At 34.5% G+C, this 13,346-nt stretch overlaps 1 protein-coding gene across 1 annotated transcript; it reads left to right on the plus strand.

Annotated features, from left to right (window-relative positions):
* Positions 1-621: 621 nt before the first annotated feature.
* Positions 622-4,617, plus strand: LOC148850840 (small ribosomal subunit protein eS25y-like). The gene is made up of 4 exons (XM_088944354.1): positions 622-902; positions 1,028-1,102; positions 1,400-1,534; positions 4,338-4,617. Exons 1-4 carry the CDS (start codon positions 900-902, stop codon positions 4,449-4,451), a joined length of 327 nt encoding a protein of 108 aa, XP_088800480.1. The 5' UTR covers positions 622-899; the 3' UTR covers positions 4,452-4,617.
* The last annotated feature ends 8,729 nt before the right edge of the window (positions 4,618-13,346 follow it).

Genomic DNA, 13,346 nt, shown 5'->3' on the forward strand with positions numbered 1-13,346 from the left:
TATTTTATTTTTAAGAGTAATTTTGATGTTTTCAAAAGTTTTAAGTTACATAGGTGTTAAAAATCGGATGGGATTATAAATCTGTTTCATCTTAATGACAAGAAGATGGTGAACAGTATTTTATTTTTAAGGGTAATTTTGACATCTTCAAAAGTTTTAAATTACATACATGATACATAAAACTAATAGGTAATAAATTGATACATTTTAAAAATCCAGATACTGAATTATCGCATTTTAAAGTCCAAGGACTAAAATGACAATGACCCAAAGTACAGAATACTAAATAGGAATTTTCCAAAAAAAATTTGCTATTTCTTTATTTTCACTTTGCATTACCTATACTCTACATCCCATCTGGGATCTAAACACACTCGTGGACTCGTGGTGTTCGAGTTCAAATCAGCCCCCCACAATGTTCCACCCCACATTCCTACCGTGTATTAGAAACATCTTTCAACGATAATATTATAAATGATTATATCATCATCGGGAGATATTTCTAATACAGGGATGTGCTAGGGAACATTAGGGGGGCTGATTTGATCACATGGTGCTCTGAGTTTTTTCTTTTTTTTTTTTTTCTTTTTTTGAACGTTACAAAAGCATAGAATTAATATGATTGCTGAGTGCTGACTGGAGAGTTTCGGCCCAACTTGTAGAGGCCCGTTCCTCTTGCAGAAATGCCAAATGCTATGTCAGGGCCGAAGCTGGACGTGGGCTAGCCCAGTTATTGTTCAACCAGCCCAGCCGATTGTTAGCCCTAATAGCACTCGTCTCTTTCAGGGTTTCACCCAGTATAAAGGCACCTATTAAAATTTTAGGGTTCTCCATCTTCGGCGCGGGCTCCTCCGTTCACACGCTTCCTCTCCTCTGCAACTCCTTCCGCTTCGAATCCGATGGTGCGTGCTCTCATTTCAGTGTTTATCTTATATAGTTTACTCATTTATTGTGGTAGGTTAGAGATGCTGCCAAAGTTTAGCCGAATCACTGGCAATGGCTAAAACCTCGCTCTTTTATTTTTCAGGCGCCAAAGAAGGAGAAGGCCCCTCCTCCATCTTCCAAGCCCGCTAAGTCTGGAGGTGGTAAACAGAAAAAGAAGGTGCGAAATGAATTCCATATACTTTTGAGTCCTCTGCATATGTTGTTGCCAATTTTATTTATTCCTTTTGTTTTAGACTTGCCTCTCATGTGATTTCGGTTTTCTGTTGCCCAGTTTAGGTGTTTAATGCTAACTTATGTATATATATTCTTTATTTTTTGCTTTGTTCTCTTTATTGGAAGAAATTCATGTGCAAAATATTATTTTTTCCTTCTTATCTCACTTTTTATTTGTAAGTTTTCTGTTTATTCACTAAGAGACAGTTATTCATTTATTTTTGTTTCGTTGATGATACAGAAGTGGAGCAAGGGAAAACAGAAGGAGAAGGTGAACAACATGGTGTTGTTTGACCAGGCCACCTACGACAAGCTTCTCTCTGAAGCTCCCAAATATAAGCTCATCACGCCTTCCATTCTGTCTGATAGATTGAGGGTAATGTTCATTAGTGTTTCACTAGTTGTCTGCTTAGTAGCTTCCATTCTTTTAAGTTTTAGCTATTTTGAATTTCGTGGTATTAGTTTTACCGTAAAGATTGGTTTTCCGCTATGAAGAATATAGAAAAAAATGAGAAATCAAATTGACAAAATAAAGTATTGAACTTCAATTAATCAATTTTAGCATTCGGGAGCTTGCTAAAACGGAGATTCACTAACATAAAAATCACTGGACTCATGGACTATACACCAATAGCTCATAGAAAAGGAAAAACAGCAAACTTTTAATTTGTAGTGAACCACCTATTTCTTGATCTTTCACATTAGTATGTTGACCCATTGTTATTATTATTTGCTGTCTCAATTAAATCGTAGTTCATCGGTATACCGTGTTCAAATTATTCACAGTTTACCCTTGTAGCTTATGTTACCAATAAAAAAACTTGTAGCTTTTTTTTTTTTTTCAATTGACAATTAGTTGGTTCTTGTAATAAGTTTCGGTTCATTCTGTCAACATCTGCTTGATGTGAACACAAATTTATTTTTTTGTTCTCAGGATAACATGTCTACATGAGATAGTAGCTCATAATTGCCATCGTATTATTGGAGTCAATCTTTTTGAGTTGTATGCATTTTTGCAGCATTATTGTATCGATTTTGACATTGAAATTTAGATGCAAGTTTTATTCACGTATGATGACTGTTCTTGTGAGAGAAATTATTGTGTGTTATTGATGAATTCTAAATTTTTAATATACCTATGTAATGCTAATCTATGAAACAAGTGGAGAGAGATCAGCGTCAAGAACAATTTCTTCCAGTTAGGCCTGGAGTAGGTATTTCTAGAGAATACCAGAAATGTAATAAGTGGAAAACAGCAGATACATTAGGATTATTTTTAGGTTGCCCTTCCACTCAAGAGGTATTTTTTAAGCTTTGAGGTGAAGAATTTAGAGGGACAATTGAACGATGCTGCAAGCTTGAACAGGTAGTCTGACTGCCAAAATCAAGTTGTAGCTAATGAAATATGGATGTTTGGAGTCATGCTACTCCTGGGTCTATCTTTTCTTCCTGATTGTGAAAAAAAATCAAGTTGTAGTTGATGAAATTATGCTTGGGTTTCCATAATCATGCCCAATGGACTGAACCTCTTGTTACCAATGATTACCCTATTGCACTCCTTCCAAATGTGCCAAAAGAATGACACACTTGGGATAATGGTAAGGAATACCAGCATTATCAGCTATTGAACTCCATCCAAAACATGATCCATTACTCGAAACTCTAGCGGTGGCAATTATGTGATTTTGGGTGAGGTACCGTACATTTGGGTTGTCACTCAACCCATCAACCCATCCAACCTAGTACTATAAAATCACCCCTTTAAATAAAATTATATAGGTTAAGTTCAATCGAAAACTGCCTTGACCCAACCCAATCTGTTAACCTTGTAACAACTTTAGTTTTCTCTTTTATGAAAAATCAAAAGCTGGCTTAAAAGTTGAAACAAAAGTATTTTTAATGACTTGTCATCAGGCATGTCCTTATCGTAAGAGTTGTTGTTTTTCATATAGGTATTTTGCATTCAAATCACATTACATATGCACATAATATTACATTTACATGGTAATTTAAATGGAGTTGATCATTTAGATTAGTAATTAATTAGAGTTAGTGATTAGTTAATGCATTGCTTGAATTTAAATGGAGGGATAATGGGAATTAAGGATTGATGACAGTTAGACGTTGAATCGGAAGAGAAAGGGTGTTTTTTTTTTTGATAAGTTGAAAGATAGCGTTCTGATGTGTGTTTTCAACCCATGGTTGTATCGGCCATGCCCAATAGCAATTTGAATATCCAATTGGTTTGGCCGACTACTTCAATGCATAAATGGATTGGAAGGTTGTCTGATTGATTTCAATGTCGGATTGAACCAGTTGGTCCTGTCAAATTGTCAATTGCTCTATAGTCTGGACGATTGAACTGTTGAAACATTTGACATAATTAGTGGGTCATGGGTTAGATATTTGATTTTCTTTTTCCTATGTTTTATATTTTTTAGTCATTTTCAATATTAATAAATACCACATGATACCACAACTGTACAGGAAACATCTCCCCATGAATGGTATGGTAAACATGTAAATATGGGAGATCTCAATGTACAGCTGTAGTGAGGCGTCGGTAGAGGTGGGTAGGAATGCCAAAGTCATTTGACAAACCATGGAAGCTATCATTTTTTAGACTATTGATAGAGAAGATTAGAGAGAAGAGAGCTCTTCATATAGTGTTCATTTTCCTATAGGAAGTATATGATAGGGTCTGTAGAGAGAATATGGTAGGTCCAAGCAAAAGAAAGGAATACCAAATAGGGGTATGCGACTTGTATATATATATGTGTGTGTGTGTGAGAGAGAGAGAGAGGATGGAACAATGAATGTTAGAACACTCGTGGGATAGATATCAGAATTTGTAGTCACTTTCTTTGATAATGATATCATTGGTTGATTTGTTTGACTTGAACTGTAGTGATTTTATTAACAGATTAAATGGGTACTCCAACTGAGTATAGGTGGCGATTTCCGTCCCAACCAATGTGACTAACCCAAAGTACCCATTTATTTGCTCAAGATTAGTCAATATATGTGAATGGTTTTGCTATAACATCCTTCGTTGGCATCATTTAACGAAGCATCTCTATAAAACATGAGTGGTTGTCATCATTTTCTGTAGCTGCAAGTTTATCGCACGTGCACTTTGATTTGATTGTTTTGTTGCTTTTGTTTGTGTTATTCCCCAGATTAATGGATCACTTGCAAGGAAAGCAATCAGGGAATTAATGGCAAGAGGTTTGATTAGGATGGTATCTGCCCACGCAAGTCAGCAAATCTACACTAGGGCTACCAATACCTAAATTTGCATTTTTGTTGTGTTTTTAATTTTTTCATCATAATCAGCCAACATTTTAATTTAGGTATAATTTTTGTTTGGTTGTGTCGGAATCAAATACCCTCACTTGGTTTTGTATTGTGACGATCATGGTTATTTGGTTTTAGTTCGTTAGAAGGTATTTTTTAGAATTCCTGTTGCTGAATCTCTGCAGTATGGTATTATATCTCGTGAAAGAAGGGAGCGCGAATCCTGTGGACCCTTTCGGTTCACAGGAAGTGTGCACCTGCCAATGAAAAATGAATACATCGTCTTAGTAAGTTAACATGAGGTTAACGGGGTTGCTTGGTTAATAATGGTCCGACTGGTTGATCCAGCCACAAAAAAGAAAAACAATAAAAGCCAGTAACACTTCCCTTCCATTCTCATGTCTCGACATACTCTATAACTAGGCCACCGGCTACCAAAACAATCCACCTTCAGTGCGAGGCATCAACCGACGACCAGAGATTGATGATAAATTCTTCTTTCTACACTGTCTACCCCTTACTCTTTTTTCTCAATTTTATTGACAACAGTCCTATCAAATCTTAAGGCTGTCCTAGAACCCAAACACCCTGTCTGATCCAGTGGCAAGGTATCAGCCACGCCATTACCTTCATTTCTTTCTTTTTCCTATTTCCTAAATATGGAAAAAAAGGGTAATCAAATTAACATAGTTAAATTTCATTTCTAGTAAAGAATTCCTCAACCGTCGCTAAGTACTTGTAGATTTTCCAAGAGCATTTAAACACTTAAAATTATGGAATGAATAATCCTATAAGCAATTGGCTATTGCACAATTAGGGGTGTCAATGGACAGGTTTTACATTGGATTCCATCCATTTGGACGGATTGGACGGACCAATAAGATATTGAATTTGGATTGGACTAGTCTGTCCATAATAAGTTTATATTGGATTGGTTCAATATTTGGTTCTTTGATAAAAGATAAGAACATAAGTATCAATGGACCAGGTTTGAGTTGAAACCAATTTAAATTAACAAGAATTTGAACAGATTGGACAGTATCTAGACCGGTCTAAAATAGTCTAAAATATTCATTGGACTGGATTGGACCAGGTCCATTTATAATGGACTCACATTAGACTGGACCGGATTGGACCAAATCCAGTCTAATATGCACTCCTAAGCACAATTACATGAAGTTTGGAGTATAGTCGATCTGACCCCGACACATAGAAGTTGGTGGCAAAAGATTACCTGAAAGTTTGAATACTAGAGTAGAAAACATTTATCTCACGATGCATAAATCAGCTAATATGTCGGTGGCAATGTAAGAGTGAGTGTTGTGATTGATGTTGGCCTTTTTTTTTGTTGTTTTCCGAATTTTCTTTTTCCACCGATCATTGGTCTCCCAACTTTGTTGATGTGGTTTGATGCTGAAAGACGGTGAGAGGGGAATAAGAATGGAGATTGTCGTTTTTCACTTTTTTGTCTTTTAGTAGTTGGTATTGGTTGGACCAGCCTTAACATAGCAATTCTGTTAAACTCCTGTTAATTTCATAAGGTGACGTATTCATTTTTTACACCCGTAGGTGCACGCTTCCTGTGAACCCGAGGGTTCACAGAATTCGAGCTTGAAAGAAGGTGCCTAGTATGTGGATTGTGGTGTTATCGTCTGTAGGAGTCTATAGGAGGGAACGTCTTTTGAAGTTCAAGGGCACGTCCCCGAAAAATCGGATTTGCTCCCCGTTAAGTGGATTTTGGATCTTCTCCCATAAGAATTTTATTCACGTTTATCTAAAACACACTACCTTCGTTTAGGAAACATTTTCTCCTGTAGGAAGATGAGATGTTCTCATGTGTGAATGAGATGTTATGTGATTGACATAGGCAGAATTCTTATAGGCCGGAAATCTAGACTGCACAGTGTGCCTCAAAAGCTGTCCATTGGGAACTTCTTCCCGGAATGATGATATCAACTGTTGAAGATGTTCTCAATGCACCGCTAGGATGTGCTGTAAGGTGCATTTTGTGAGTAGCAAATCCGATCTGTCACCTGGGGGTTGGGAAAATTTTCGCTGCACACTTTAGGCAGTAATTACTGCCCATTGTACACAGCCTATTGCCATGTTGACCTATTAATCGTGGCCCTGTCCCAACCCTGTTTTTTGAATGAAATTAAATATTTTTTTGAAAAAAACCCGAGCGCCTGTGCATCTTCTAATCATCTCCCTATGCGATCGGAATGCAGAATTTTGTTCGAACAAAGGGGGTATATGAGAGAAAAAGAACCAGTGTTGTAGAGTTGAAAATGTAAGAAGTAATAAGAATAACATGCATAGTGAGGTTAGGTTCGAAGTTCTAGTGAGAGAAAAAGAACCAATGTTACACCGGGGGTATTCACAACATTATATCTGTATTGAAGAATAAAACAGCAATGCCCAGACATGAAACATAAGTAGTGTCGGCTTTGGCAATGATCAATCTTAATCAAAAAGCATTGAGAAAGACTCCCAAGTTTGAACTTGTCAAAGAATTTTACAAAAAAAAATTGTCAAGAAAAATTTTATTTTGGTTTTTAATTGATTTAATTGGATTGCAACTTATTCTCTTTTTCCATGAAACAAGTTAATACTGGTATTTTTCTGTACCAGCCTCCGAAAGAAGTTTATGGGAAAATCTTTAACAAAATTAATGAAGGGTAAAATTGAATTTTATAAAAATTAAACGTCACATGGTGTCATTTGTGTACAGAATTTGATGGGATATTAACGGATGATAACAGTAAGGGTAGAACTAATCAATTATCAGAAACAGCAATAATACTTTAAGACAATACTGAAACAATAGGAATATAATTAACCAATTTTCTAAACCTTAGGGGTAGTTTAAAAAAATTGCCCAACTATCCTTTGGAATTTTCTAAAGTAGAATAATGCTTCAAGACAAAATTAAACCAGTTGGTTATAAATCATTTCTCACATGTAAATGACCCATCCAAATGAAGTTATAGAATGTGGAAGTGATTACCAATGAATTCAAAAGAAAAACTCAAAATCAATCTTTCAGAATGTACAGAAGAAGAGGAAGAGTGAGAGAGAGGAAGAAGGAAAGAATAATGTGTGAGGACTGGGGAGAATCAGGAATAAAAAATAAAATAAAATTTAAGCAAAATAAAAATTGTAACTTAATGGCGCTGGGATAGGATCACGGTCATACAACGTGGCAATATACTGTGCACTCTGGACAGGAATATCTGCTCAAGATGAGCAGAAAAAGTTTTCCCCATCACCCATATTTTGTAATAAAACCTTCAAATTTTAGTAGAACTTACCAAGGTTTAAAATATTGGACTGTATCAAGGCTTGCATCCATTTGTTTTAGATTTTTTTACCAAAGGGGTCAGTTTAAAGTCCATTTGGATTAAACTCTTAAACACCCCCTATAGAGGCATGTCGGGAAGCCTACGATATGAAATGTATTGATCGATACGATCCAACATGTGTCAAAATTTTAAGCCTTAGAATTTATGATGGACCTTCAAAAAGTGTTTCTTTAAGGGGTAAAGATTCATTAAAGTTCGGGATTCAAATCAAATATGTATTATAATTGGATATTGAATACCAGTAATAAAATAAACTAGAAAAGATCAAACTAAGAAATTAAAGTTAAAATGACTGATATTACAATTATAAATCACGAAAAAAATGAATTAAAAATAATTCCTACGAAATTTGAACTCATCAATATCTATTAAAAGTATAATATTTAACCCAATTGTAATAATACATATAATATAAGTTTTGTATATAAGCATTTTATGTTTGAATATCACCTTTAATGCCCAGAAAAACTTATGATGGCGGCTCAATTGATAGGGTCTCGGTCTCATTGTAGGAGAGACTTAGGATCAAAGGGTTGGGTTAAGGGGATGAGAGCCCATAAAGTGCAGCCCATGAAGTCCGAAAAGAAAAAGCTAAAAGCTACTGTTATCAAAGAAGTGATAGCCTATCAAGTGGTTATTTATCAAATTATGGGGGCGTTTTTATTGGCCAAAACTCTTTTGATATCCTTCTAGCAGCATCAGGAATTTATGCAATAACGGATTACTTGCGCATATTTTTTTTTAGCAAAAGTAGTGAAGTTTATTTGTTTGTAGCAAAACCTAACTTGGAGATGATGTATTTGGTCCCATCTGTAGTGATTATATCTTGTTCGTGGGCCAGTTTTTTTCTAGCAACATTAATAACTTTTCTCAGAAGTAAGAATCAAAAGCGGGTCTCAAAACCACAACCTGCCTGGGATTACCCAATTTACGTGTCAATCGAGCCATATTACTTAGTTGGCGACCGGACTGTAATTGTGAATCATATCGAGTAATTTGACTGAAATGTTATTGCTAACAGGAAGGCCAGGCCTAACTTCAGCTGCCCATGAATCTTAGGAGATCGTCACATTTTTTTTTGGTCGCAGTTTCGCAGTTGAATTTGATGGAAGAAATACAATGATACCGGTTGAGATTGTTAGAAGAAAACTTGCAAATGGCAATGTGTATACCACATAGCGAACCATTTTCAAACAGCTTTCACAGTTAGAGGCAACTCAAGCTAAACCCCTTTTAATGATGGGTAAACTGCCACGTAGTCCTTCATGTATTAGAAACATTGAGACCCCGTTTGGTTTGTGGGAATTAAGGTTTGGAATCAGAATTGAAATGGGCTATTCTGATTTTAACTGTTCGATTGAGTAGAATCGGAATCTCATTCCCATTTCTGCTGGAATGATATTCCCTCATTTGAGGGAATGGCTATTCCCTGCCATTTCCTTGGGAATGAAACCTCGTTTCTGCTGATTTTAATTCCTATTCCCATTCCTAAATAAACCAAATAGACTATGAGTATAGATCATTCCATTTTTCCCAAAAAAATTGATTTCGATTTCAATTCTGATTCCAACTGCAAACCAAAATTGACCCTGAATTGGATAAAAAAAAACAATGAATTCTATGTGGGCCCGGTTTATTGTCTCCTAGTGGCTCTTACTAAGATCCTAGGGATTGGGCGTGGTATTTTTGAGGAGATGAGAATTTACGAGTAAGGGGAAATTTTAGGTAATATCTATTCTATGCTCCATGAACTGCACTCTGAAACAATAAATTTGAATCACTGATAAAATGATACATCAAAGTCGAATATTTGAATTAATGTTGTTAAAGCTTCTAATAATAAGTACGTGAAACGTGAACTAATGAACAAAACATATATGTAACGTTTTTAATATGATTGGCCATATAAATCTGATTTATCGTTTTATAAATATTTTAAATGCATCATAATTGGACTTGATAATGGGCTATACAACAGGGGGTTGCCCTTCCTCAAAACCAAAATGGGATGGGCTTCCCTCAGAACGCGCCCTACAGCCCATCCCTCTCATCAATTGGGAACATTTTTTTCCATGACAAGCTTGCGAGATGTTCCCTATGCACATGAAGATAGGCTGTTGGGAGCCCATCCGAACTCCACATCCACGAAATTAACTTACCATGTCATGTTTCACTCCAGGGGTCTTCGTTGATTGGTTTCGCTTTTATTGATGGAAATTGGCACTAGAGTAGAGTTCAATCAGTTGAATACAAGCCTGAGTAGAGTCGAGAGCAAGGTTGACATTGCAGCTTACGTTACCGACCTCGATTAGGGGTGAGAAAAAAAAAATCAAAATATCGAACTGACCGAAACTGGTCGGTTTGGTTTCGGTTAATCAATATAAAAAACCGATAGTTAATCAAACCAATTAGTATATATATATATATATATCATAATATATCATATATTATTTATTATTTAAAATATAATACTTTATATTTATAATTTTTATTATAAATATATTTATAATATATATTATAAAAATTAAAAAATCGATGAACCAAATCGATAGTTAACCGAACCAATCGACCAATTAATCGATTATTTTCAATTCGATTTCAGTTACCAATTTTCCAAAAATTGGTAATATCGATTCGATTACAAAAGTGGCCTACAATTCGATTAACCGAACCATGACCCCTAGCCTTCACAAAGGCATCAAGAGAGTTGAGAAGCAAATCCGTGGCAGATTGCGGCAACCCACTAGAGTGAGAAAGCACAGACTTGAGTGAGACGCTGGAGATGGCAGTCACCGTCTATGACACTACGGTGATACAACTTATATCTGCCAATTTCTATTCTTATTTTTGTGAGCAATCAAACAATCACCGGTGATGAATCAGCTGAGACCATAACAGTGCCGCTTACGGGTGCTGATTCTTAAACAGGAGGGTAATATTGGGTTTAAAAGAATTTTATACGTCACGTGGTGTTACATGTACATGGATTTTGATGGAACATTAACAGACGCTAACGATAAGGATAGAGCTAGTCAATTGTCGAAAACATTAAGGGTACTCTAAGACAATATGTAAATAATAAGGACAAAGTTAGTCAATTAGCTAAACCATAAAGATAGTTTAAAAATTTTCCCTTTTGTGGAGTTTATTTAGGTTTCTATTTATTTATCTTGATTTTCTACCATAATATCCAAAGCATATGCTGATATTTTTTCTTGAACTTGTCTTTTCAATTCTTTGTATTTTTGATACTTCAAACCTTGGAAACTCCCATAAATTTCAACTAGCAGCTCCACCTGCACAAGCTAGCCTGCAAATTTTAGGGTGGGGCTTGGGCTTAATACTTCAGGCCTGCCCCAATCTGCATATATTTAAATATATGCATTTAATACATAAAATATATATGCGTGTATATATATCTGTATATATTTTATTTTATGTAATATTCTAAATTATATAATATATAAAATATATTTAGATGTATACCATATGCTATTCAATATAAAATATTATACAATTATAATGTTTTACATATAAAAATATAGATCTGGTTATAAAAAAATATTGACTGTAGATGATGATTTAGAATATTAATCAACAAGACAAGCCCAGTTATAAGAGAGATGATTTCCAACTAATTGTTTTATCTGAGTTCACATCTGCACCCCACAATATTCCACACACATCTCTGCCGTGTATTAAGAACATCTCCCGATAATGACATCATCATTTATGATATTATTATCGGGAAATGTTCCCAATACACGGTGAGGATGTGCTGTGGGACGTTGACGGGTGCAGATCTGAACTCGTTTTATCCATGGCCCTAAACATTGGCCACATGGTAAAGTTTTAAGGAGTGTAGTGGATTTTGACTATTGAGTCAGAGTTGCCTAACTTTATGTTCTTTGCTTAGTCAGCTTGGTTAAATTTGAAAAAAAAAAAGCATTTGGAGAAAAGTAGGGACCCAATCTCTTCCTTCCTTTCCCTACTTTTTCCTTCAAACCAAATACAACCTTAATGTCCAATCTCCATTCTCCCTCATTTCTTGGTCACCAAAGAATTTTTTTTTTCAGGCTCCAACATTGTGGCCGAGGATCAAAGTATCGGTATCGGGTATCGTATTGGATAAATCGGATATCGATATGCTTTGGAAACACATGAATATGAACGAAGGATATAGAAACACTTGGATACACTAGTGGTATGCAAACAAATCACATATATACATTAATCATACTAAATTAAAAGTTGAATCATCTATGAATAAAATATAAACACATGAAAAATGCATACTTCAATAGGTTAAATGAAGAGAAATATTACAATAAACAATATCAAGACTCTAGAACATTTAAACATTCTACAATAATTATCAATCTTTCAATCTTATAATTATAATTTTCAATTTTTATTAATTTTTGAGAATATTTCTTAATTTAGTATTTTATTTAAATAACAACTATTTTTTAAATAATAAATACATTTTCATTTTTAACATATAATGTTTTTATTTTACACATAATTGTAAAATAAAACAAATAAATCATTTAAGGTAGATAAAATAAATTATATTTAATTTTCAGTTTTTATTAATTTTTTTGGGAAAATTAAATCTTAAATTACTCGTTTCAGTTTTTATAACTATAATTTTCTATTTTCCATTAATTTTGTTGGAAAATTTTATTTGTTTAGTATTTTTATATAATAACTATTTTTTTAAATAATAACTATGTTTTCATTTTTAACATATAATTATGTGTAAAATAAAATATGTAAATCATTTAAGGTAGATGAAATATATTATTTTTATAATTTCTAGTTATTATTAAATTATTTGGAAAAATTATATCTTAAATTATGTATTTCAATTTTCATAATACTATTTTTTTAACTTATATTAATGATGAAAAACAATCCAAAAGTACTCAATGTACAATTTTGTCAAACTAAACACGGATACACCTCCATATCGGTGTGTATCGAAACATATATACCAATATGGTCGAATACAAAGGCATATCATACTGATACACACAACTCGTAAAATACGTATCCAATTATAACATATCCTGTATCCATAATCATGACTACAGATACGATACGCCCCATATTGGGAGTATCGTATGGATACCTTAATCCTTGATTGTAACCTCACTTTATCTAATTCAAAGTGCGCAACAATAATATATGGAAGGCTTTTGAATTTGTGTTAGCATTGCGCTGAAAAGACGTGGTAGAAACTAGCAAAAGTCGGTTTCGTAAAAAAGACTAGGAATGGCGATGGGACGGGGATCATAATCCTTGTACCCGACCCCGATTTCAAAAGTAACCCCCGTCCCCATCCCTATCCCCGTCAGGGATAAATTTTTCCCTCCATCCCTGATCCCTAACGGGGATGGGCTCCCCGTGGGGACCCGAATCCCCAAAATTTTGTATATATAACAGTATTTATTTGAAAAATAAATTTACTTAAAATAAACAAACATTTTAAATTATAAATAACTTTTTAAATATATTTTGATATAT

Source organism: Nelumbo lutea, chromosome 5 (genome assembly GCF_056320005.1).
Source record: "Nelumbo lutea isolate HS-2025 chromosome 5, American lotus-T2T, whole genome shotgun sequence".
Lineage (NCBI taxonomy): Eukaryota > Viridiplantae > Streptophyta > Magnoliopsida > Proteales > Nelumbonaceae > Nelumbo > Nelumbo lutea.

What these genes read in the sequence shown, in the direction of transcription:
- LOC148850840 (XM_088944354.1), top strand. An exon ending in GTGGTAAACAGAAAAAGAAG is followed by an intron (nt 1,103 to 1,399) that starts GTGCGAAATGAA and finishes TTGATGATACAG; the next exon opens with AAGTGGAGCAAGGGAAAACA. An exon ending in TTCTGTCTGATAGATTGAGG is followed by an intron (nt 1,535 to 4,337) that starts GTAATGTTCATT and finishes GTTATTCCCCAG; the next exon opens with ATTAATGGATCACTTGCAAG.